At 39.9% G+C, this 25,803-nt stretch overlaps 1 protein-coding gene across 1 annotated transcript; it reads left to right on the forward strand.

The window, feature by feature from the left end:
- Positions 1-12,842: 12,842 nt before the first annotated feature.
- tp53inp1 (tumor protein p53 inducible nuclear protein 1) lies at positions 12,843-25,307 on the forward strand. The gene is made up of 4 exons (XM_038272449.1): positions 12,843-13,074; positions 16,244-16,591; positions 23,872-24,361; positions 24,731-25,307. The coding sequence occupies exons 2-4, from the start codon at positions 16,309-16,311 to the stop codon at positions 24,957-24,959; spliced, it is 1,002 nt and encodes a 333-aa protein (XP_038128377.1). The 5' UTR covers positions 12,843-13,074; positions 16,244-16,308; the 3' UTR covers positions 24,960-25,307.
- The last annotated feature ends 496 nt before the right edge of the window (positions 25,308-25,803 follow it).

Raw genomic sequence — 25,803 nt, forward strand, 5'->3', positions numbered from 1 at the left:
CTGTCTGCTGTGTTCCTCGGTCGATGTTCCCTGACGTTTTCTCCGAACAGGGATCACGGACTGAGCATCACCAACGCTATCAAAGACTCTCCCTTCTTTTGGCGCCGTCTGTGAGATGGAGCTGATCTGTAAACTCGATGCACGTCAGTCACCTGAACTGTCTCTGTTGAAGCACAGCAGAGAAACCGAGAGCTGCAGAGAAAATGTTTCAACCCAGGAGGAACACCATCATCAGAGCTGACAATATTCTGATCCCAGATTTTAAAAAAAAAAGAAAACAAACCAAACTCCTTGCTGCTTCTTTCAGGTCTGTATTTATTTATAGTGAGGTCTTATACACAACTTGCTTTATTCCTGTTTAGGGTTGTCTTATTTGTCGTCATGTAGACTAAAATACTCATATTTATTCATAATAAATTTGCGATAAATACAAATTAGGGAACAAAATGGATCTGATTATATAAAACACTTTGGTTGGAAAAATATCTGCAGCAGCCAAAGAAAAAAAACAGCATTAATGTTTGGAACGTTTTTCTGTAACTAGCTGAAGTTCACAAAGGCTTTCTTTTCAATTTGTATCCCATAAATAATTCGATCTTCCTTTTAAATTCTTGTAACAAACTTTGTTTTTTCCTTTCTTTTGTCTCATACTATGATGGAAATATTTGGTATGGCTGCTCTCTTATGTTCCCTGAATCCTCTTCCATATTTAACATCAGTCAGATCATTGTTTAGGTCTTTTCCTCATGCAGTTACAGGTTTTTCTCAGGTTTTGCTCAGTCCATTCTTCGCTCCCCTGAGGTTGTTTAGATGAGTTGTATGTTTTATAACCTTTCTATAATTAACTCACTTGCTGTTAAAGGAAAGCAGCTCAGCCAACACAAAGCTATCAGAGAAAGTAGCCAGAGCCAAAGGCCAGCTGACTCTCCACTCCGTCCCGCCCTCTCCGTCTGCTCAGCTGATGCAACTCAAGGAAGAGATGACGTTTTCACATTTCCCTCCTGGATTTCCAGGCTAAGATGAAATGATTTTTCCCCTCTTCACGCATGATTAAAAATAGATCTGAGTGGAGAGTTGAAATGTTTATTTCTCCTTAAAGGTCCAGGTTTTTTTTCCCCCGTCTGTTTGCAGATATCAGCTCATCAAACCTTCCACCTTTCTTCAGCACATTTTTTGTCAGGGTGTGCTCTCGTCTTTCTCGGTGTCAAAGCTTATCGTGGTTTCAAGTGACACTCCACCCAAAAATCTGTTTGCTATCAAACACTCAAAACACTTGACTCACCCAGTTGTCTTAGTTTCCAAAACAATGATGAGCAGCTTTATTAAGTACTCAGAACGATGCAGTTTTCCTCTAACCGTGAATAAGAACAGATGCTCCTCAGAGGCAGATGGATTCACACCGAAAAAAAATTAATAGAAATAATTGTTCTTGAAATAGAAAAAAGTAAGACAGTTTGTAAGTGCAATAAGATGATAAATAAGAAAAAGCTGTTTATTATCCTATTTAGAGTGGATAATCATACATGATTTTATTTATTTTATTTGCGCGCAGCTCCAAGCTGTCACCAAAAGTTCCAAACCCCACAGCTCTGGAACTGTTATAGCTAGAGGTCTGAAGTTTTCTGCATTTGTGGTTGACATGGTGTAGAACAAATATAATACAACAACACCTGCCTTTTCTGAAGATTGTCTTTATTACTGCTGTTTCGAAAAAGACCTATCATTTCCGAGAATAAAAAACAACAACTTTGAGTAATGTTTGAACTGATGCAGCTTGGTCTGTGTTCAACTCACCCAATGTTACTAGAGGGTGTTAGCTTTCACATAACATATTGCACATGTAATTGGGGATTACAGCTCCTAAGTTATTTGCTTGTCCATTCAGGTATGCAAAATAGGCGAGAATTACCCAAAATGAGGTGGATGTTGAGAGGTTAAAAGTACAGCGTTACCTTTTGGCCCCTAGGGGCGCTAACCTTCTAACTTTAGCATCTAGTGCAGTGTTTTTCAAGTTGCGTTTGTGTAGTTGATTTTATATTGAAAACACCAACAAACCAAGTCTTACAAAATACAACATCTGATAGATGCTGAAAGCCTTGGATTTAAACTAAGATTTCCTTTTTGAGAAATTTTAAAGAAAAAGGATAATTTAACCTAAAAAATTTAAAAATATAATTTATTTTGTTGAAAGATCTGAGCTGAGTTCAGTGTTTTTCAAAGCAGGGACTGCGGCGTTGGCAGGTCATCAGAATATTTAAGGCTATTTAGGATTACTTAAAAAAATATTTACTTTTTCTTTTTTTTAGAGTGATCAATTTATATATTTTTTAAAAGTTATTAAAACATAGCTTTTAAGGAAAATGTTTTTTTCAATGGGATATGATACAGTGTTGTTAGTAGTTAAGAAACTGTGATGATAATGGGATATACATAAAGAAAACAATCTAAAAGTTGATGTTTATTTCATTATTTAGTAGCATAATCTGTTATTCTGCAGCAAAAAGCTAACACTCTTTTTTTCGGGGGCACAGCCTGGAAAAGTTAGGGAACCCCTGCAATAGTTTACCCACCTACAACATAAAACTCCAAGTTAATGCAAAGAAAAAATGTAAAACAACTTTTAAAATGCTTGAGCCCCTGGTTCCATGCTGTTGTGGATGTTCTAAGCAGATGTTACATTTAAAAAAAGAATAATTTCCTATCTGGTTTCATTGGAGCCACAGTGAAGGGGCCAAATATCCTGCAGACCCTTTGCTTAGTGATAGTTGATGTTTGCTCTTGCAGCCTGCACACTAATACCAACAATGGTGCAGCGTTTTGGTCACATTTTTTCACTAAACAATGCAGGTTTTTCAGAGGGAAGGTTTATACTGATGACAGCTTTTTTAAGGATTCTCTGGTTTTCAGCTGCATAAAGCAGAAACAGGTGAGACACAATGAGAGGTTTTCACCCCGCGCTTCGACTGACCCGTCAAAAGTTCAGTGTGTTACTCCGACCTGACCCACATTCGTCTCGTCACGCCGACCTGAACTGCGATATAAACCTACCGTTGAACCTCGGCTGACTTCTGGTCTCAATAACAGTCAGCTGTTGGCTGAGATAACGGCAGGCGCTGGGTGTGCCTTAGATATTACAGTTCCAATGAGGAACAATGAAACCAAGTCGGCTAAAATGACCTCTAGTGCTCTGCCTAAAAAGTTAACAACTATTCCTTTATGCTCAACTGAAATAATATATATATATATATTAGCTGCAAATCAGAGGTCTACATGAGGGAAATTAGTTGTCATCAGGTAATAGGAGGAGATAAGGCTGCATATGCTTTTTTTCAAAACCTCAGAGTCATGTTTACAATGGTGTAACTCTGGGTTTACCACTGTCTGTGCTAACATTGTGTCGTTCATAAACAACACAAAGTAACAATACTGTGTTTGGAAATATCTATTGTTTGGTCTTTTTTTTTTTTGAATCATATTCAAATAAAGAGGTAAAGAAGTTGGTGATTATATGGAAATTAAATGCTTTTTATAAAAGTGAAAATCTAGTCGTGTTCCTGATAACTGTAGTTTTTCAATAGACATGCACTGGGAGATATTTCATGAGATCGTTTCTCATAGTAGCTTTGCCTCGTCTGTTCCTGTTTTGCTGTGACTCAATCCTGGAGATAAATATCAGGTGTACTGCTGCCATCAACACCTTTGTTTATAGATGTTAGAGGTCGGCCTGTTTTCCAGTGTAGTCCTGTTTCTCTGACTGTGACTGCCTGGTTCTGCTGGAGGTTTCTTCCTGTTCAAAGGGAGTTTTTCCTCTCCACTGTCGCTACAAGCATGCTTAGTGTGAGGGATTGCCTTCAAGTCAATGAGTCGATGCAATAAACTGGTTTTCCTTAGATGACGTGTTGTGAATTGGCGCTATAGAAATAAACTGAATTGAAATTGAATTGAATCTGAGGCAAATTAGAAAAAGCCAACAGAAAAAAATATGTCTACCTTGTTTTTAAGTTGCTTTTAATGTTTTTTTGAAATACAATACAACCATGCTCACTAGGCCCTGTGCTAAAATAATACCTGGTAAACAAGATGGGTGGTACCAGGTTTTTAGGCTGGATAAGGGTGGGCAACATAAAAGGGTATATACAGGAGTTCTTGCATTGAATTTAATACCTTTTAATAGTATTACAAAATGTAGCGAGCTGCAACTGAAGTGGAAACGTCCACTTCAGTTGGGAAAAACAAATGATAGTTTATTTGAAAACATTTTATTAATTAACTCTAGTGGGTAGATCAGTTAATGCTAATTAATGCTCACAACTCAAATCAATGATTATCGTTCAATTTAAAGGATACTTACATACTTTTTTTTTACCTTGGCGAATATACACTCACTGGCCACTTTATTAGGTACACCTGTCCAACTGCTTGTTAACACTTAATTTCTAAGCAGCCAATCACATGGCGGCAACTCAGTGCATTTAGGCATGTAGACATGGTCAAGACAATCTCCTGCAGTTCAAACCCAGCATCAGTATGGGGAAGAAACGTGATTTGAGTGACTTTGAACGTGGCATGATTGTTGGTGCCAGAAGGGCTGGTATTTAAGTATAGTATTTAAGAAACTGCTGATCTACTGGGATTTTCACGCACAACCATCTGTAGGGTTTACAGAGAATGGTCCGGAAAAGAAAAAACATCCAGTGAGCGGCAGTTCTGTGGGCGGAAATGCCTTGTTGATGCCAGAGGTCAGAGGAGAATGGCCAGACTGGTTCGAGCTGATAGAAGGGCAACAGTGACTCAAATAACCACCCGTTACAACCAAGGTGGGCAGAAGAGCATCTCTGAACGCACAGTACGTCGAACTTTGAGGCAGATGGGCTACAGCAGCAGAAGACCACACCAAGTGCCACTTCTTTAAGCTAAGAACAGGAAACTGAGGCTACAATTTGCACAAGCTCATCGAAATTGGACAATAGAAGATTGGTAAAACGTTGCCTGGTCTGATGAGTCTCGATTTCTGCTGCGACATTCGGATGGTAGGGTCAGAATTTGGCGTCTACAACATGAAAGCATGGATCCATCCTGCCTTGTATCAACGGTTCAGGCTGTTGGTGGTGGTGTCATGGTGTGGGGAATATTTTCTTGGCACTCTTTGGGCCCCTTGGTACCAATTGAGCATCGTTGCAACGCCACAGCCTACCTGAGTAATGTTGCTGACCATGTCCATCCCTTTATGACCACAATGTACCCAACTTCTGATGGCTACTTTCAGCAGGATAATGCGCCATGTCATAAAGCTGGAATCATCTCAGACTGGTTTCTTGAACATGACAATGAGTTCACTGTACTCAAATGGCCTCCACAGTCACCAGATCTCAATCCAATAGAGCATCTTTGGGATGTGGTGGAACGGGAGATTCGCATCATGGATGTGCAGCCGACAAATCTGCGGCAACTGTGTGATGCCATCATGTCAATATGGACCAAACTCCCTGAGGAATGCTTCCAGCACCTTGTTGAATCTATGCCACGAAGAATTGCGGCAGTTCTGAAGGCAAAAGGGGGTCCAACCCGTTACTAGCATGGGGTACCTAATAAAGTGGCCGGTGAGTGTATTAAAGGAATAGTACACCCAAAACATGATTAGCCTTCATTTTCTACTCACCTCCATGCTGAACAACACTCTGGAGTACTTTTTTTATATCTCAAATGCATCTGGAGATCTGGGAGGCTTCTTGCTGTCTGCTGACATTCAAATAATGGAGGTCTATGGTGCCCGAGGCAGAAAGGTCCATAAAAGTCCACAAAAAACGTGTCAATATTCCTCCATACTGCTCGTCCAATGTATTCCAAGTGTCCTGAGTGGGTAGCATCCAGAATTTACTCGAAACAAAGTCATTTGGAAGGTTTTTAGAGCATAAACAGTAGTGTATAGGATTTCCTGAAAGCGCGCGCTGGCGCGTTCATGACGCTACGGAAGCCGGCAGACCAAACCAGATGAAAGTGCGCATTCAGCGTTTGTTCTGCCGATAATGCAAGCATAGAAGAAGAAATGTGTTGTTTACCTGTGCAAAGAAAGAAACAACAAAAGAAAAATGTCTGAGGACTTCAGTGTTGAGGAAGAGCATGAGTTCTTTGCCAAGCTGAATGCGCACTTTCATCTGGCTTGGTCTGCCGCGGTTTCCGTAGCGTCATGAACCCGCCATCACGTTTTGGCATCAATCCAAGCAGATTCAGACTTGCACCTGCAGAGAACCGTGCAGAATTCCCGTACACATTTTTGCCGTCATGGCCGAGCCTGCCTATTGGTTCATCTCTCATTAAAAAACACCACTATTTCCAAAACTGCCATCTCATCATTGGGCAAGTTTGCCTTCTAGCTTTACAAAAACATAAAATTCAAACCTAATCAGGTGTCTTGTGCCATTTCCTCTCCCAACTTAAACCTCTCATTGAGGCGGAGAGATAAAAAGACCATCAGGTCGCATCTAATACTTTTTAATGGCCTTGATGTTTTTTGCCAGTTTTAATGACTGCCTTTTAAATACCCTTTTACAACCCAGGACACCCTGCATTATAAGATGATTAACAGTGAATAAAAATAAAACAATCATTCATGCAGGGCAATTTTATTAATAATTATGTGTTATTGAGAGGTTATAACACCCTAACCTTGCAAATTACGCTCTCTTTTGTTTATTGTCGGTCTTTGACCTGCAGAGTTGAGGAACTTTTCTGCTTTTAATCAAAGATCAGGCATATTTCTCCCCAGATCACAACTATGATAGAAACTCAAGATTTCTTTTTAGAATAAAATCAGTTGTAATTAATTTTCCAACTTGGACGGGAGGTGACCAACAAAGACCCGTCTTGGATCATTGTCAAAGATTTCAGGAAGTGGCTGGGAATATTTTTGAATTTCTTCCCCACCCCCCTGCTGGAGGTTAATGTCCAGCCAAATTAACCGCCTTGGATGCCTTTAATAGAGCTAATATTACCTTAATAGAGCTAATATTACATTTTCAAAGCATACCCTATGACTCATTAATGAACTAAACAAAGGTTGTTGATCTCACTATCTGCTCATGGAGAACACAGTTGTGCAACCCAGATTTTAAACATTAGCCATGTTACATAAGGCACCGCAGAAGAAACGCAGAGCTGTGTTGTTGTGACGGATGTCCGTGATGTTGCAGTGAAAAGTTGTTATGTAGGTTTTATGACACATTCGGCCGTGTTTCTTCTCAAAACATTGATTTAATTACATTTCCTGGAGCCACAGTGACCCAAACATAACAACCTGACACAAAACTAAGAATTCAATGATTTACTCCACAGATTTTTCCTTATGTTGTCTCCTTGAGGAGCTTAAGTTAGAAAAAAGAAAAAAAAGAAGCTGTGTATTGCGTCACACAATGATAGGAAAAGAAACAGTTTGTATGGAACATAAGACTTGGCTGGGAACAAACAGGACATAAAAGTACCTGAATCATTACACAATCTTAAACCAAGCTTCAGACCACAATGAGTTTATTTTTCTTTGTCATTTTCTTCCATTTCCTTTTTTCTTGCATCTATAAGTATTTTTGATTATAGCTTATCCCTAAAAACCTGAGGTTAACTGGACTTTAAGGAAAAGTTTGAGTTTGTGGGGGCTGAGTCAAAGGAGTTGAAGGTTAGATCACTGATAGTCTCTTTATTTTTATGGCTGGCTGGAACAAAATGTACCTGTTACAGAAAAATCAACAATCACTATTGAAGCATTATATCAAACTTTATTAAACTCTAACTGCAGAATTAAGAAGAAAATCAGCCTTTGCTTTAACCTCTGCACTTAATGAGTTTACGTATGCACCTTAACTTTGCCATAACATTAATACTCATGATGCATTTTTACATCTGTCATGCCAATTCTGTGTACCTATAAGTGCATGAAAGTATCGAAAATATATTGTTCTATAGCGGATGTCCTGATGGCTTTTATACAAACTATAGAATACCATGATGATGCAACACATGAATATAAAATAACACCAAAGGAAATGAGCAGAGCGGCACATCTTATCAGTGATTCGGTGCTACAGAACAGGACAGGTGTTCCTTATTCTGCAATGGAAAAACATTAGGATGACCTGGGTCCTGCCTCCACAGTTAGATTTTTTTTTCCCACTTGGATGTTTTGCAGCGGTTTCTGTTTTGTTAGCTGGAAAAATTCACACTACTGATGCACAACAGAACACCTGGATCACAATCACAGCACGAGTATTGGGGAAAAATCCATCAGAGACGCACAAAGGTGAAGGAACAGATGTAAAACAACCTGAAACCACCGTCATCACACAAAAAAGTGAAATATAACATTAAAAATTGTTAATAAATACATTCCAGAACAAGTTAAGTTGTGTAAAAAGACAAAAGAATAAACCTTTTTCCACATTTTCCAATGGAAATCTGAAAGGTGTGGCTTGCCAGTCAGATTAGACTGATGCCATCTGTTAATTACGGTGGCCCTGAAGTGCAAACTGCAACTACAAATCTAAAAGCGCAACTACATTAAGAAAAACAAAACTACATAAAGCAAAGCGCAACTACATTAAGAAAAACACAATTACATTAACTTACCGGAAAAGGTAGGTACCAGTGGGAAACATGAGACATCGCTGATTGGACGACGGCGCCGTTTGAACCGGAAGTCGTTCCGCCTGCTGCGGCTTTTGAAAACATGGATATTGTCGGCGCCCCAAACATAGCTGCCGTTATCCAGGAATATTTTGAATCAGGACATACGTACGAGGTGATACTGGAGATGCTCAAGACTAATCACGAAATTTCAGTTAGTTTGCGTACACTGAAGACACACTTAAAAGAAGCTGGACTGTTCAGACGACGCAACTTCCGGTTCAAGGGTCAAATGGCGCCGTCGTCCAATCTCATGTTTCCCACTGGTACCTACCTTTTCCGGTAGGTTAATGTAATTGTGTTTTCATTAATGTAGTTGCGCTTTGCTTAATGTAGTTTTGTTTTTCTTAATGTAGTTGCGCTTTTAGATTTGTAGTTGCGGTTTGCGCTTCAGGGCCACCGTAGTTAATAGATTGTAGCTCTAGTTGTATGTTTGGCGTTCCCAAACTGAACAGCATCTGCCTCAGTCTCCAATCTTCTTCAGCCTCCAACTGTTTTTCTTCCAGAATAATCCTGCATTTATCTGCTTTTATCCTCCCATCAACTCCCCAGCTTCCTTGATCCTTCAACAACAAAAAACTATTCCCACGGCATCATACCGCCACTTTTTCCATGGACCATGGAGAAGCTAAATAAGGGGGATATGAACTGTTTTTGGTTGGAGGGTTCAGTTTCGGGCTCATCTGACCGGTGCACCTTTTCTATACGTTTGTTGTGTTCCTATGATGCTTTTTAGCGCTTCCTTTTAACTGGTTTGTCTTTTGCCATCCTCCCAGCTTTGTAGAGTTCAGAGCTACAGTAATAACTGGCCTGTTGACAGATTCTTTCACCTGAGCTGTTGATTTCCGTGGCTACCCCAGAAAAGGCCCATCAGCTTGTGGCTGCTTCTCTGGTTAATCAGTTTAGATGGATGACAACGTCTTTGTTGGCTTGTTTTAATCCAACTCAGCCATTCTAGACTCAATTTACAAGGGGAGGGGGGACAGGATGGAGACAGTGTTTTTCGTGGGAGCACAGAACAAAAGAATACCAAATGGACAGGAAAAAAAACAGGGCAAAAGTGCATCATTTAGTACATTAAGTGAGCATTAAGCCTAGATTTAAAGACTCCTGATCTAACAGATGAAAGCTGGGATCCTATTTTGAAAGACTGAAGCTTAAAGCTAACTGCAATTTTGAAACAACTGTTTAAGTAAATAGTAAAGGTGAGATCTAACAATTGTTCCAAGGGGCGAATCAGATCAGTCTCCTCACAACCATGCACACACACTCACACCTAAGGACAATGTTAGAAAAGCCAATTAACCTAACAGTCATGTTTTTGGACTATGGGAGGAAGCCGGAGTACCCAGAGAGAACCCACGCATGCTCATGGAGAACAGGCAAACTCCACGCAGAAACACCTCAGGCCGGGACACTACAACTACAACATTATCTGGGTGGGCCCAGATAATGCGAAGTACAACATGTGATAAAGGATCTGGATACGGTGACAATTCCATAAATCGGCCAAGAAGATACATTTACGCAATTCTCACTAGTATATGATCACACACGGAAAAATAGTGACTGTGCATTTGAATGGAACCATTGGTGAAACCGCACCACCACGTTACAGGTCAGGGAGATGCTTATCGAACAGCAGAAAGAAGGATTTTATTTTGGAAAGTTATTTCCGTTCTTCCAGCAGCTCTTTCCTTTTTCTTTTCTAGAATCCGCTTAAGTACCTTTTTGGTATCCATCGTCGCTAACACATTGTACGTACCGGTTATGGTTTTAATCTACACTCTGGGTTATCCATAATTCCAAGTTGTAGAGTAAAAAATAAAATACTCAAATACATAGTTCTTTTAAGATCTTTATTGCAATATGAGTGTATTTTTTACCAACTGTCTAATGAACTATACACAGTTATTAACATAGTAATTAAAAGTACCACTGTCTGCTTTGCTATTGGTGTCGTGTTTAAACGGTTTACCATCATGTTGAAATCTGGCATGTGTTAGGGTAAAAATATGGTCAGGTGCGTCTGTCCCTTCAGTATCAGAGGAATTGAGAGGAATTTTTTGGACCATTGAATATGCAAAAAGACGTCCTAGTCTACAGTTGCGTAGGGGGCCTACCAGGTGTCAGTGATGGGGCCCCTAAGAGGTTGTGGACCACTAAGCAAATGCTGTCTCTGCTTACCGATATTTACGCCATTGAAAGTATAGTTTGTCTTTATTTTAAAAATATGGATGTTTTGCTTGTTAATTTTCCCGTTGGAACACTGTAGATTGACCCTGAGGTTCTGATGCCTATCCGCTTTCGCCCATCCCTCGGTGTACATTGATTATTGCCTGGCCACCCTTATAAAAATGTTCTGCCTACGCCTCTGTCTGCAGAAGGGGGGGGGGGGGGGGGGGGGGGGGGGGGGGGGGGGGGATATATCTGCATTAACTGCGACACACATGCAAACAACCTGGTTTATGAGCATAAACCAGGCTTTAGGTTCCTAAACCTCTGAGGCCTTCATAGAGCCTCCCTGTAAGAGCCAATTTGAGACAAATTCATTTATAGCTTTAAAAAGGGTTAAAATACAAGATTGATAATTTTGTTTGATGTTAAGATTCTAAGTTTAAAAACCCTAATATTAAAAGCATAGAATATAGAAATGCAATTTGAAATGCATATTTTTGGGCTTCTGTAATTGTATATGTGTTCTTTACGTACTGTAGGTAAGGACTGAGGGAAAAACAGATATGCTGGAAGCAACACAGTTTTTGACCGAGTTTATTTTATACGAATGTGGATGTTCTCTTATTTTTGTTTTCTTTTAATAAACATCACAAGTTGAAGAACATTATCTGGAATTGCTCGCGTTTCAATATTAGTTGCTAGACTGTTTTTCCATGCGGTACAGAAGAAAGTAAAGGAGCTGGAGTGCTTCTACACTCCCTTTGCATGGTTTTCAACCATGACAGAATATTTCAAACCATCTCTGATTAGAAATGGTCAGAGGTGTCAGGTAAAGTACAAATACCTCTTTACTGTACTTACGTACACTTTTTAGGTATCTATACTTTACTCCATTACTTATTTTTCTTCCTACTTCTGACTTCTACTCATTACATTTTCACACAAGTATCTGTACTTTCTATTCCTAACATTTTTAAAACAAACGTTACTCGTTACTCTTTGCTTCGGTTTAATGTTTATAGATATTTATTTCCCGTCATGTGCGCCATTGAATGCAGATCATTGGCTCCATCCACATCTAGTGAAAACTAGTGTGATTGGATGAGTCAAATAACGCAAACACTCATTGGTTAGCTAAAGGAAATCGTCAGAAGCAAGCAGGAGTTCTATAAACTGCAAACGTGAATTGTCTATGCTATGCTACAATGTAGGATTCAGAAAAAGATGCTAAAATGTCTGAAAGGTCGGAAACAGGCGAGAACGTATCGGGAGATAGAGACCAACAAGACCTCCCTCATCCTTGGCCCTATCTCAAAGAATTTTTTGAAATAGTCGAAACATTTAGCTTTCGATTCATATAGCAGCATCTGCTGTTTTTTTTTGTTTTTTTTTCAAAGGTTACTTTATACTTTTATACTTTAAGTAGTTTTTGGAGCACATACTTTTTCACTTTTACTTGAGTAAAGAGGTCAAGTTTATACTTCAACTTTTACCAGTGTTTTTAAACTGCAGTATCTATACTTCTACTTAAGTAACAAATGTGTGAACTTTTTATACCAGTGGAAATTGTTTTAACTAGCTGATAGCTGTGTCATCTTTTGAGGCAAATAAGTTTTTATGGCTTATTTCTTTATTACATATCTATTATGCAAGCTAGAAATGTGTCCAGTGAGGCAGCGCAGAATAAAAGATAAACATGTTAGGTGGATTCTAATAAAACAGGAAAGTCTGCAGCCTGAACCGGATGCCGGACTGTTTGTGTAACATTTGTCTAATTTAGGGAAACTAACGTTTCTGCCAGGAGCTTTGCCCAGTCATGCCCTTTTTTTCCAGAAAGGAGAAAAAATGAAGGAGGGGGGGGGGGCACGGTCACGTGGGTTAGCTACAGCCCGTGCAGCGCGTTTTGATTGGCCTAGCCGCCGCAGGCCCGCCCCCTTCTGATAGGCTGTCCCTCGTGACGTCACCCGATCAGCTGTTTGAGCCCCACAACAACAACAAAAGAAGTCGCAGTTGAGGGAGAGAGGAGGAAACGGGACTGAAAAGAGAAATAGACGATCGGCCTCACTGTGACTGCCCGTAAAATACTCCTTTAAAAAAAAAAAAAAGTTATTTCTTCTGCGAAGAAACTTCAAGTTTTGTCTTTTTTTCTATTTTTCGAAAAACGAATACCTCCGTTTTAAGGATTTTGGTCGTTTACATCTCCTGCTGCTCCGTCTGCCGCAGGTGGGTTCTTTGTTTTCCTCCTGATCGACATTAACACCTCTGCTGCCTTTTAATCCTAATCCTAATCACATTTATCGCATGCATGTTTGCAGACACACTTCTTTCTTTATCAGATTAGATTATTTTACTGAGTTTTTAATGTATTAATGCTTTTCTTGTCGTTTGCTCAAACCTCACGGTCCTTTTTAACATTTAAATAAAGCTTCAGCAGCTCTGATTTAGCTTAGAAATCATGTTTTTATGCATTAATGATGAACAGGTTGGATGTTTTTGTTGTTTTGTAAAAAAAAAAAAAAAACATTTAATTAAATAATTCAGAAGATAAAACGTCTTGAGCAGGCGGCCCAGTCCGGGTATAGAATTACAGTCTCCTCCTCTTCCTCTTGTTTAACCATGAAAAGTGCTGCTGCTCCATATTATCTCCAGGCCAGTTTATTTTCCCCCTGCTGACTGGTGGACAAATCACATTAACAGCCACTGGGAGCCGATTATTTCTGCTGCACAACAGATACTGAACAGTAATAATGCACATTATTATTTCTTTTTGCGTGCGTGTGGTGCAGAATAATTAACCTGCTTTTCTTAAGGTTTTATTGCCTACTGCAATAAAACTCTAAATAAATGTCCAAACAGCATCAACTAGTAATAGTTAACAGTTTTTACAGTTTTATTTGGTCTGTCTTGAAGTGTTTTAGAGGCTATAAATCCATGTTTGTAACTAAAAATGCTTAATCTGTGTTCTTTCCCCCTCTATCTCTGATTATGGCACATCCTTTGTGGCTCTTTCATAATCCCTGCAGCCTATAACCCCCCTAATCTAGATATATGATAAACCCCAAATATGGGCAAATTTAACATTATTTAAAAAAACTGAACAAGGATAAGCTTTGTTTGTATAAAGCTCGGAGTGAGCTCACTTCTAACTATTTTCATGCATTTGATAATAAATATAGCTCTTTTCAGGAAGGATGGGTGTGAAACAGGTGCAGAGCAGGATTATCAGCCTGCTGTTAAAGATGGCGGATGGTTCAAAAGCTTCGCTTGCTGTTCGTCAACTGGATGTTCTTCAAATGCAGCAGACCTTCGATTTTTCCTTGTGTAATCAAATTTAGACAAGTGACTGGGAATTACGATTATTCAGGAGAGGCTTTTAACGCACCACGGTCGATCTATTCTACATAATGGTGGGACGCTTTCAATTGCACGAAGAAAAGATCGGAAATTTGGGATTTTGCATTGTTTGCTGCCTTAAAGTCGACAGTTCTTCCGTTCAGACGCGTTTCCTCCTATTTTTCCCACCAAAGCACTTAAAGTATTCCTTGATAGTTGAGTTTTCAAGTACACCGTGTGTAATAAAATATCTATGTTAGGTTATACATTTAAAAGATAAAGCTAACCAAAACTCCAGTCATTTACAAAGTGACCAAAATCTTGATTAGAGGCTTTTTGTTTTGTTTTGTTTTTTACATCTATTTAAGCATCTTTTCACATTAAACAAATTTTTTTTCAGTTAGTGATAACGTCAAATTGGCTTCAAGCATCATTAGCAGCTAAACTGAAAATTTATCAAATCAACATTTGCAGGAAATCAGCTGACTAGATAAAGTTTTCACTTTATTAATTTTTTTCTGAAGTTCCAGTTCCTAATTGATGACATAAAGGCGACACTGAATTACATCATATTGCTACAACATCCTGGAATTTAATAAAAAATAACCTGCTTAGACTAGCTTTAGATTTTTTTCCCCAGAACTTTATTGACAGCTGTAAATTAATATATAACTTAGAGATGTATTACATGTAAGTTAAAATGAGTAAATTAATTATTTTGGTTGATTTCTTTTTTTCTGCTTTTCCATTAGTAGTCCAATGTGCTTTAAGATTTTTTTTATTTATTTTTTTTTTTTTGCAAAATAATTTTATGCAGATAATACTTTGCTAAAATGATGATTAGATTAATTTTCCATTGGCTGTTAAACTGAGATTAATGACTATAAGAATTATTTGGAGTTTGCTCAGAAAGTTTTTTTTTTTTTTTTTTTTGCATGCAGGAACCCCCACTGTCAACCATAATGAGCTATTTCGTTAGCTATAGCATAAAATCCAATTAGTTGAATGTGTTAGGGGTGTTGCTGTATTCACAAGCTTTTCTATTTATGCAACTATTCATCGAGCGGACTGGAAAAAAAATTTATCTATATACATTATTATTATCCCTTTCAGAGGCAACATAAAGACTTGACATTCATTATCAATTTCCTTCATATTTCAAAGGTTTTTATTAATACAGATCCCTATTTTCACAGCTAGACAGATGGAAAAGTATGCTTTTAATATTAAACAGTGCAAAATAATACAAAAGCATGTGTTAAAAGGTCAGCTTATTGTTCTGTTAAATCTCCCAGTGCTTTACCAGTGGGTGTCATTACTCCCAGCAGCTGCAGTGGGACACAGACACACTTTTCATTTTCTCTGCTTTCCAAATGTGAAGTCCAGAGTGCAGGCTGCCAGCCAGCTCTATCTGCTTCTATCTCAGCTGCTCTGACAGCACATGCATGGTAATACACTTTATAGCCTCACGCAGAATAGTAACCAAACAGTCGACAAAGTTTCTGTTGGTTTTTCCTGTTTTTAATGCCGTTTAGGCGCAATGAAATGATTGTGGGCAGATAAAGCCAGCAGCTCTAAATGTTTACAATCAGAGAATGATAAATAAACTGCAGATTATAGTTATGGAAAAAGATTTCTCTGCAGATCTGGATGTTTTTCCCTAAACATGAACCAAAAGGTCAGAGAAGGAGAAAGTCTTGTGTTAAAATTCATATTTGAGATTTATTTTGACAAAGAAAGTAGTGACGGGTTTTGAGGCTGGTTGAGGTTAAGTCTTTATAGTTAGCTGAGTGCGCGCTGGGCTTGATAGGGTTACGTGTAATTTAATAATTACCCGGCGAGCTGCGTAGTCTCTGCTTTCATAATCCTCACCTGACCCATTTTTTGGTGAACATAAAACCTCTCCCTTTTAGATCAAGGAAAATCTCTGGTTTCTGTGTGTCTGTTCACCCATTTTTGCAGCAGATTTAGGTTAATCTGTTAAACCGTTCTAACTAGATGAATTATTTTCTCCATCACTACATAAGTAATAATCAGTATTAAACTTTTATTTCCTCAGGGCTCTTTCTTTACTTTTTGCACTCGACGTTGAGCAATGTCCAGCATGTCTGTGCTGAACCTCAGATGATCCATGACCACACCCTGTTGAAGCACTTTAGCACCTTTCTGGAGCCTCTACCTGCTGTGAACCCTGCAGCTGATGACCAAAAAGACCGCTCCCTCTCCCCGCCGTCGCCCAGAGCTACGCTCCGCCCTCAGCCTCACTCGCCTTCAGGACGTCCCGGCATGTTCCAGAGGTTCGCCAGCACTCTGTTTGGAGACACAGATGATGCGCTGAGTCGACGCAGCCAATCCGGAGACAGCAAAGAGGAAGAGGAGGAAGACTGGATCCTAGTGAACTATCTGAGTAAGCCTGATACACTGATGTAGCCGTCAGAGGTTTGAATAACCTCAAAATGGGCAAAAATTTTATTAATATCAGAGATGCACTGATCCAGTTTCTTCCGATCCAAGTCGATACGATACCTGGGCTCGGTATCGGCTGATATCTGATACCGATCCAATTCAGCTGTTGAATTTAAAAAAAACATATTCCTTGCCATGTGAAAGAAGGCTTTATTCTCGACATAAACATTGTTAAAAATGCTAACTTTGGCTACGTTCACACTGCAGGCCTTAATGCTCAATTCAGATTTCTTTGTGAAATCCGATTCTTTTGCACGGTCGTTTACATTTTCAAATACAGTGAACCCTCACTATAACGCGGTTCACTTTTCACGGTCTCGCTGCTTCACGGATTTGCATCATGCATTGTTAAACTTTATTGTCGAACATATTAATGGTGGCATGTCGGTTTATAAGGATCTTTTGGCCCAGAAGAAAAAAGAGCGACAACAACTACCGATAACTATGTTCTTATCTCCAAAAAACACACACCTTCACCGCAGGCTTTAGAACAGAGATGGCAAAAGTACTCACTTTCCGTACTTGAGTAAAAGTACAGATACTTGTGTTAAAAAATACTCTGGTAAAAGTGGAAGTACTGATTAAACTTCTTTACTCAAGTAAAAGTAACAAAGTACAGGCTTGTAAATTTACTTAAAGTATAAAAGTAAAAGTACAAACCACTTCTTTCATGCCGTTGCCTACATTTTAAATGGATGTCTGCGAATAGGACTAGATCTATGTTGTGTTCATTTTCAATCATCTCGTCGTCCATGCTACTATGCTAACGCCACCGCCACCAAGCTGCAATGATTTGCCGCCAATGAATACCGTCGAATCTGTCGATTCATCTTGTAGTGGTGCCTCAAATGCAACGTAGATTCCCATCCAATTAGATTGAATTTGGTATTGATGACGTGAAAAATAATAACGGTAACTCCATTGAAATGATTCAAAACTAAAGTAACGAGCCAATTTTTTAAAATGTAAGGAGTAGAAACTACAGATATTTGTGTAAAAATGTTAGGAGTAGAAGTAAAAAGTCGCCATAAAAATAAGTAGTAAAGTAAAGTAAAAATATCAGAAAAATCTACTTGAGTACAGTAATGAAGTATTTGTACTTAGTTACTTCCCATCTCTGTTTTAGAAGGATGCAGCGGCTCCGTCAGAACAGCAGTGAAATACTGTACTGTACACGTCAGTCACTATTTGTCCTACTCTACTTTGTATTTTTTTTCATAATCATTTTTAATTTTCTCCCGTTCCAATCCGTCATGGCGGGGCGGTGCTGATCCCTGCAATATAAAGCCTTCATTTCGTATTGATGATTAAAATTATTACTTATTTATTGATAACTATATTATTTTACAGTACAGTACAGTAGTTGTTTGTAAAAAAAAAAAAAAAAAAAAAAAAACAGACAACAACTACGTTTATACCGTACTTTTATTTGTTTAAAAAATGCTTGGGCCTGTAAAAAGTTTTTGTTCCTTGATTTCAATGTTGTATGGAGTATTTCATTGTATAATAACTTAAAAAAAGGTTTCTACTTCACGGCTTTCACCTATCGCGGGTTCTTTTAGGCCCCGTCCACACGAAGTCAAAACGAACACGAAACGCTAATATTTTCCAGAACGTTTGTCGTAACGACGGAGACGTAAAATAAATGTGATCGTCCACACGAATGCATGAAAACGCTGCAAAATGTATGCCAGGCCTATAAGTGGCGCTGTGGTGCCAAAGCAAAAATAGGCGACGAAATGTTGGGCATGCGCACTAATATTTATACATGGTTGCCCTGCGGGTCCATTTTCGTGGTTCAGTCAAATTCAGGTGCTGAACTATGTGGTCGATATTGCTCTGTTCTTCCTGGAGATATTCCAGAAGAAGAAGATTCTGTTGTAAGCCCGACAGCAGGGTGAGGAGCATGAGCAGCAACCATTCAACACAGTACGGCGCCATTGTTGTTGTGATACTGTGTCGTGCATGCTTGTTTAGAGGCGACGCTATGACGCATGCGTGAAGGGAAAAAAATGCGGTTAGAGCTTAAAGATGGAAACGCGAAAACGGCGTTTCAAAATCTTCCCACTCTGAAGGCTTAATAAAAAAAAGATCGTTTACAGACCCCCAAAACGCCGGCTTCGTATGGATGAGAGGCTGGTTTGGTGAAAAATTTGTGCGTTTAGGCCAGGGTTTGGCTTCGTGTGGACGGGGCCTAAGGAACGTAACCCCCGCGATAAACGAGGGTTCACTGTTAACTAAATTCATACAACTTAAGTGTCCCGCATGCACAGTTGAGGACGCAATGACCTCACAAAAGAGCGTGCTCTGTGTTTATGGCAGTAAACATGGATGGTAGTGAAAAAAGATTTTTCTCCACATAATCATCTGCCATGGTTGTTTTTCTTCTCTCTGTTGTGTAGCAAGACGCAGAATAGATACCATTGTCGATTATTAATGACAGGTCGGAAGAATGCGAACTGGCCGTTCAGAAACAGGTCGCATTGGAAAAAAATCATATCTGTTTTGTTCAGAGTGCCATGAAAACATCAGATAAAGGGTCGAATATTGCAAAAAATTGCCTTTGTGTCACTTCAGGCTACAAGAAAGAAGAGACAGTTCCATGTAAAGTGAACAGATATCAAATTACCGATATCTGCTAATTCCGATCCAGGTTTTTAGAATCGGTGCATCTCTAATTAATTCTAAGCTTTTCATGAACCGTTTAAGCTAGAAAAGTAGATTTTCTGAATCCTTGTAGATTTTTACAGCCTGAAGCATTAATTTTATTAATACTAAACATGTTTAAATTAAATGAATTAAGGAAAGATCAGATGCACGTTTTGTATTTTAGCCCCCAGTGGTTTTTGTGGGATTGTTGTAGTTGGAACATTTATTATCAAGACCCTCATTAAATTCTAGTCTTTCTTTTATGATTTATGTTGTGACAGCCCAGCTTTAACCTGCAGCTCAGTGTAATCTAATGAGAGGATCAGGTGTGACAAACCTTTTTATTTCTCCTTCCCATTAAGGTTGTGAGATAGCTAAGGCCATGAAAGTTAACCCAGTCTGAGACAAGGGATAGCTGTCGCTTAGACTGAAAGAATTTTTTAGATACTTTTTATGGTTTGCCTTCAGCGCTTGTTTGTTATCAACTATCATTGCTGGGTCTGAACGTTTTCTCAATACACAGCCCTGTTGGACTTTCAAAATAAGACTCCAGGGACCCTACAATATAAAAGCCTTTAGGTTATACTCATGCATTAATTGATGCAAATGGCTCAACATTATGACCCAAACTCAACAGGTTGTTTCTATTAGACTCTAGCGACCTTTTCAAAACACACCCCAGAGCAAATTTCACAATAAAAGTCTCCCATTTACACTCTAATACAGGATTTATTCACCTAATAACATGGAAAACCAGTGATTTAACATTTGTAAATGGATTCTATATCAGTGCTGTGCATGATAGGGATGCACGATACAATCGGCCCCCTATCGGTATCGGCCTTAAAACTGAATATCGGCCACCCCACCTATATTTAACCCGATATTTGATCAGCTTCTGAGTTTCTAAAGTCTAAAAAAAAAAAAATACTACTTCTTCTTCTTCCTCGAAAACTTCTTTTTTACAGACTTAAAAACTTCTAAAGACGAGGGGAAAAATATTGATACATTAAAATATCACAATATCTTCATATGCTGATATATTGCCATTTAAAAACACCATATCAATCTCTTTTACTAATGAAATATTGCTATATGTCATCGTTATGCTACAAAATACGAAATGTTGCCATATTTTTATATGTTGATATATTGACGCGGTATCGATCTATTTTACTAACAAAATCTCACAAGAATTTGCAAAATATCACGAGAGTTTGTAACAGAACGATGAAATTTCACGAGATTTTGAAAGTAAAATAGATCGATACCGCGTTTTTAAAAATCAATTTGATATCAGCGTATGAAAATATATTTGAGTATATTATTTTTTAAAGTGTCAGAAATGGATAACAAAACTGCTATTTTCAATGACTACTTATTTTTGTCCAGCTTTAACATCGGTATCGATATCGGTTATCGGCTACATGAGTTTTAAAATATCGGCATATTGGATATCGGCCAAAATCCCAATATCGTGCATCGCTAGTGCATGGCCCATCTTTATGTTGTGCTCGCTTATTTTCTTGTTATGATGTGATTCGTGTAGATTGATCCTGGAGTTTTTTGCCGCCTGTTTTCAGCCATCTCTTAGTGCACATTTGTCCCTGCCTGGACATCCATTGACACAAAAACAACTTCTCCATCAAGAAGTGTCATTTCTACCTGAAATTGTTTTTTTTTCAGGTTCCATTATATGTAAATGTTTTAACCTGTTGATATAAATATTTACTTCTGGTTATGATTTTTGAAGATTGGTTCAGACAGCAAACGTTCTGACACGGAGCAGCAGGCTGGAGATGCGTTTAACTTTAGCTTTTAGCACGTCGAAGTCCGGCCAAGTTTCCAGAGCCGAAAACTGATCCCAGTCCAAACAGACTGGGAAACCCGGACAGGCAACATGCCGCAGTGGGTCTGAGTGGGCAGCTTTACCTTAGTTCACCGCCTCGACTCGACCTGACGGGTCTCCAATTCTGCAGCCGTGTGAATATTTGAGGCCGGGGGGTATTTAGCATCAGGCAGTTAATGGAGAAGTCGGGCTGTAAACAGGCCAAACAAAAAGGAGATAAAAATAGATCCTGGTAGTTTTATCTTCAATGACATGTGGGGTTTGTGAGTTGCTGCTTAAAGTGGAAATTTTATACCACTTTTCATGATGCGTTTCCACATATGAGAATCCGATATTAACAGACATTAACATTCACCCTGAATACACATGGTAGTGGCAGCATCATGCTGTGGGGGGCAGGATGGAGAGATGCATAGAGCTAGATGCAGATACAGGAAGAAGAGCTGTTAGATAATCCTTTTATCTTGTTAAATACGACTCGATTTGAAGGCAGTGAGGAAATGCAGGCCTGAGAGGTTAAATTTGCACGTGAAACTTTTGTTTCCATTTATGTCAACAGTGTGAAAGTCCAGGAAAAACATGGACATGTGAATACAGTTCGAGTATAGTTAGCTCTTTGCCCAAACCATCGCCTGCAGACTCCGAGCATGTCTTTGTTTGCAGAGAAGAGGGAGTTATTGGCAGGTCGGAGAGTTCATTGGTTAGCCAGGCTGACCTCATTAACCCAGCATAGATCCGAACAAAACCATGCATGACCGCCGGTCTCACTGGTGATGGTCCTTTCAGTCTTAAAGCAGATCTGCACCTTTTCCTGGAGGCATCTGCAGGAATGCAGACAAAGGTTGTCTGTGCATCAGATGTTTGACACAGAGTCAAACGCTCTGCAGCTTCTCTGTTCTGCTGCTTGTAAACAAGAATGCCCCCATGAACCCTGAGGGGTGGGGTTAACATCATGTGTGGAAATAAGCTCCAAACGTTCGCCTGCAAGCTTCGAGACGCCAGCAGGGGAAACAATGGAGATGTGACGCCTTGTCTGGTTATGTACTCCGGGGTCAAATATCACGTATTTACAGTTTTTATTTAAGCGATGAGGTGAAAAAAGCCTCGGACTCAAACCAAACCATCTGCTGCGGCGACAGTTATTTTTAACATCCAGCCTGCTTGCATTAGATCATGTTTCCACCTCACAACTTCCTGATTCTTCAGTCAATCATTAGAAGAAAAACAAGTCTGTTCTGCAGCTCTTGGCAGGCTTCCACGTCTGCACATCTGGGAGCTAAACGTCTCGTCGGTGCATTAGCGGCTGATTTAAGAGCATAAGAACGCTCAGAGTGTCCTTATTGGATGCAGCTTACTGAGGAAACAGGGATCTGGTAGGATGGAGCCGCTTTAAGACTCTGAGCTGTGGTGGCATGCAGCCCCCTGGAATGAGAAGACAAAACGACATATTTTAACAGAATGCACATGCAATTTTGGCATTTTCTCCATTTTGGCCATAAAATCTTATTTGTAAGTCATTTCCAGTTTGGAGCAAGTTCCAAAATGTAATCTATTTCATAATACAAGCTACATTCTTGTAGCCGTATTCTTGCCTTCTTCTTTTAATGTTATAAAACTCTCTTATCCTCAAATAAAACAAATTCCCTCTCTTTATTTAAACTTTAGGTTCTTTTTTGAAACATAATGTTGCCAAAATATAGTTTGTAATGCATTATATAACTGTATTACTGACTGAAGGTAATTTTTAACTGCTAAGCTTTGCTTTTATAACTCGTTACCCCCAACACCGATCCTGAGCTCTGCAAATCTTACGACGACGGAATACATATTCCCTAATTCAGAACCCTCCAAAACAAGAAGTTTTCCTGGAAATTTAATTTAATCAAACAACATAAAAATGCCTAAATGATTAATTTGTTTATCATTTGTAGCAAAAATAGACAGAATCTTAAGCTTATTTGAAAATGACCCGTACTCTTTCCTGTCTTCAGTAATAAAATATTCCTTTTTATCAATATAGGGGGAAAAATCTTCCCTTCAACAGTTTTGATGCTAACTTTACATCTTCAGCTGCTGCTGCAGTAAAGAAAGTCGCTTTTATGGTTTTCCTTCTCCTCTTTTCTTCATCCTGCAGTGTAATTTTTTCTTTTTTTCCTCTTTGTCCCGTTTGTTTTCATATTTTGCTGCTTTCTCCCTGGATCATTTTCTCCAAATGTGCAGAAAAATTGACTGATATGTCCTTTCTAATAGGATTTTTATTGAGATGATTTTAAAAAAAATTACTAATGTGTGCAAACAATTAATAACTGTATTAACCATACATCTAAAGGGATTATATGGGGCCTTCAAGCTCCTAGTTTTGCCTAATGGTGACTTCGCTCTTTACTGCGTCTGTTTTTGAAGCAGAAATGTTTTCAGGTTGTGGTTTCATGTCAGGGAGGAGCTGTTGCTCTGCAGGCCCTTTGTTTACATGTGGAGGAGTTTCATTAGCTGCATGGACGGCACACAGCGCCACCTGCTGAAAGAATAGTGTAGCTTCACTGTTAAATTATGTAAAGTCTCCTTCCATAGAAAAAAACAGTTTGATGTTTTAAGGTTTGTGATATCATTGATTTAAATAATCTGTAAAAAACAACAAAAACAAAAAAACAAAACTTTCTGAATCTTTTTTCCTCAGATTTTACTGAACCTTTGAGTGAATTAATGACTTCTCTCCTCTGCAGCCGAAGCGTGCTCTGGCCGTTGTGGCGACGGCCTCTCCGGCTCCACTGTCGGCCCTCATGAAGATGAAGACGAGGAAGAGGAGGACCTGGTGATGATCCCCTCTCCGATGGCCAGCCCCGCTATCCGCTACCCGTCCTGCACCTCCCTCAACTCCACGGCCGACACCGACCTGGACGGCGGCGCAGAGGATGAGGAAGACGAGGAGGAGGAGGGCGGTTTCCTGCGCGTGGACGCCCGCTCCCTGGAGGAGAGCTGGTTCGTCACCCCTCCGCCCTGCTTCACCGGCCACGGCGGCCAGCCGGTCCTCCTGGAGACCAGCCCTCTGGAGAACCTGCTAATCGAACACCCCAGCATGTCCGTCTACGCCCACCGCAGCCCCCAGCGGCTCGACCCAGACATGGACTTCCTGTCCGGCAGTGCGTCTGCAAACCAATCAGCTGCGGGTGGAAAAGAGAAGACAAGGCCCATACTGGACGGACCTCGTCACAGGTAACCTTTAGCTCCACTGGCACCTGCATCAGGAGGTCTTAAAACTTCAGTCTCTACCTGCTGTGAGCTCCTCTGGCTCCAGATCTCATTAAGTCATAATCTAATTCTCCTTTTCAGAACAATCAGTAATGATGTACATTTAGATTAAGAATAAGTAAACAACTAAGTCACTTTTTCTAAATGGATTTAATCCAACTTCTTACTGAAAGGAAAGGTTTGAATTGAAAAGGCTTCCTGGATAGGAAGTGAAATATATTTAAAGTTGGAAACATTTTAGGAAAGCCTGAAAGTAAAAACCTTCAGGAATGATTCCTTCATCCTTTTATTTCTACATCTCATCTACTCTTTGTGTCATTTCCGCCCCTGCAGACCCGAGGCTGCGGTGGTTCAGCGCCGCTCCAGCCTGCACTCCACCTGCTACGCCGCGACGCTCTCCGCCCACGCCGGAGTTCTGCAGCAGCGGCCGGGGAACGTCGCCCAACGCACCCAGGTGCTGTCACGTAAGGCCCTGCGACGCCTCAACCTGCTGCGCGCCGCCAAGGGCAGCACGCTCCACCTCCACCTGCACCAGCCCACCCAGAGGCACCTCAACTTCTGAGGGGACCTCGGGTCGCCCCCCCAGAACCCTCATAACAGATCTCGATATGAACCGGCCAATCACAAACTCCAATTACTTCACGCTCTTTAAAACAAGCACCAGCAAGTAGGCGGTGACCTCGCCGTGACCCTTTGGATCCGTTTGGATCCAATCCTACAGGAAAAAGGAAATATGGCCGACCGTTTTATTTGTTTATTAGGTCCTTTGGCCAGTAAAGACTTCCCCTCCTTCGCCTCTCAACCTCCACTTTATCCTTTCTGCTGAAAAGGAGGGATGTTGAAAAAGATCATCATGTATAACCCCCCCCCCCTTTACCAAACTGTCCTGTTTCTGATTTATATCCAATCTGAGAAAGAAAGGAGTCAAAATGACGCGTTTCTCACTTTCTTTTATTCTGCTCTAAACAGGCAACGCTGTAGGTCACTTTATTCAGAGGCAGGTTCACAGCGGGGCAGGATGGTCCGGTGGTGATATTTCAGGGACTCACAGGGTGGTGAGCTGCCTGCAAGCTGATCAGCCAACCTGGTCAAGGCAGCAGGAGACGTTGCAGATCCTAAATCACTTGAATATGTACAAAGCAGCAGCAGATGGCCTCCGTCCTGTCACTTCAGATCTGTCAGGACGGAGCTTTGAGCAGAGCTCCAACAGGAAAACCAATCCTTAAAGGTGCTTTCAGCTCATTTTATCTCATTTTTTTTTTACCATCAGCTGGTCTTTTAAAAGGAGGCAGGATGCATCCAAATGTTTGGGTAAAATAATTTCAGTTAATGTTCATGAAATATTTGGCTGAAGTTTAATTTCACATATATTCAATTATTTTTCAGGTTAATACTCGGCTAGCCTG

The sequence above is a fragment of the Cyprinodon tularosa genome, unplaced genomic scaffold, assembly GCF_016077235.1.
Source record: "Cyprinodon tularosa strain WSP-4 unplaced genomic scaffold, ASM1607723v1 ctg83, whole genome shotgun sequence".
Classification (NCBI taxonomy): Eukaryota; Metazoa; Chordata; class Actinopteri; order Cyprinodontiformes; family Cyprinodontidae; genus Cyprinodon; species Cyprinodon tularosa.

Bases quoted from the DNA above. Each gene is read 5' to 3' on its own strand.
- tp53inp1 (XM_038272449.1), top strand. From the start codon at position 16,309: ATGATCCATGACCACACCCTGTTGAAGCACTTTAGCACCTTTCTGGAG. The intron at 16,592-23,871 runs GTAAGCCTGATA...TCTCCTCTGCAG, and splicing joins GATCCTAGTGAACTATCTGA to CCGAAGCGTGCTCTGGCCGT. The intron at 24,362-24,730 runs GTAACCTTTAGC...CCGCCCCTGCAG, and splicing joins CTGGACGGACCTCGTCACAG to ACCCGAGGCTGCGGTGGTTC.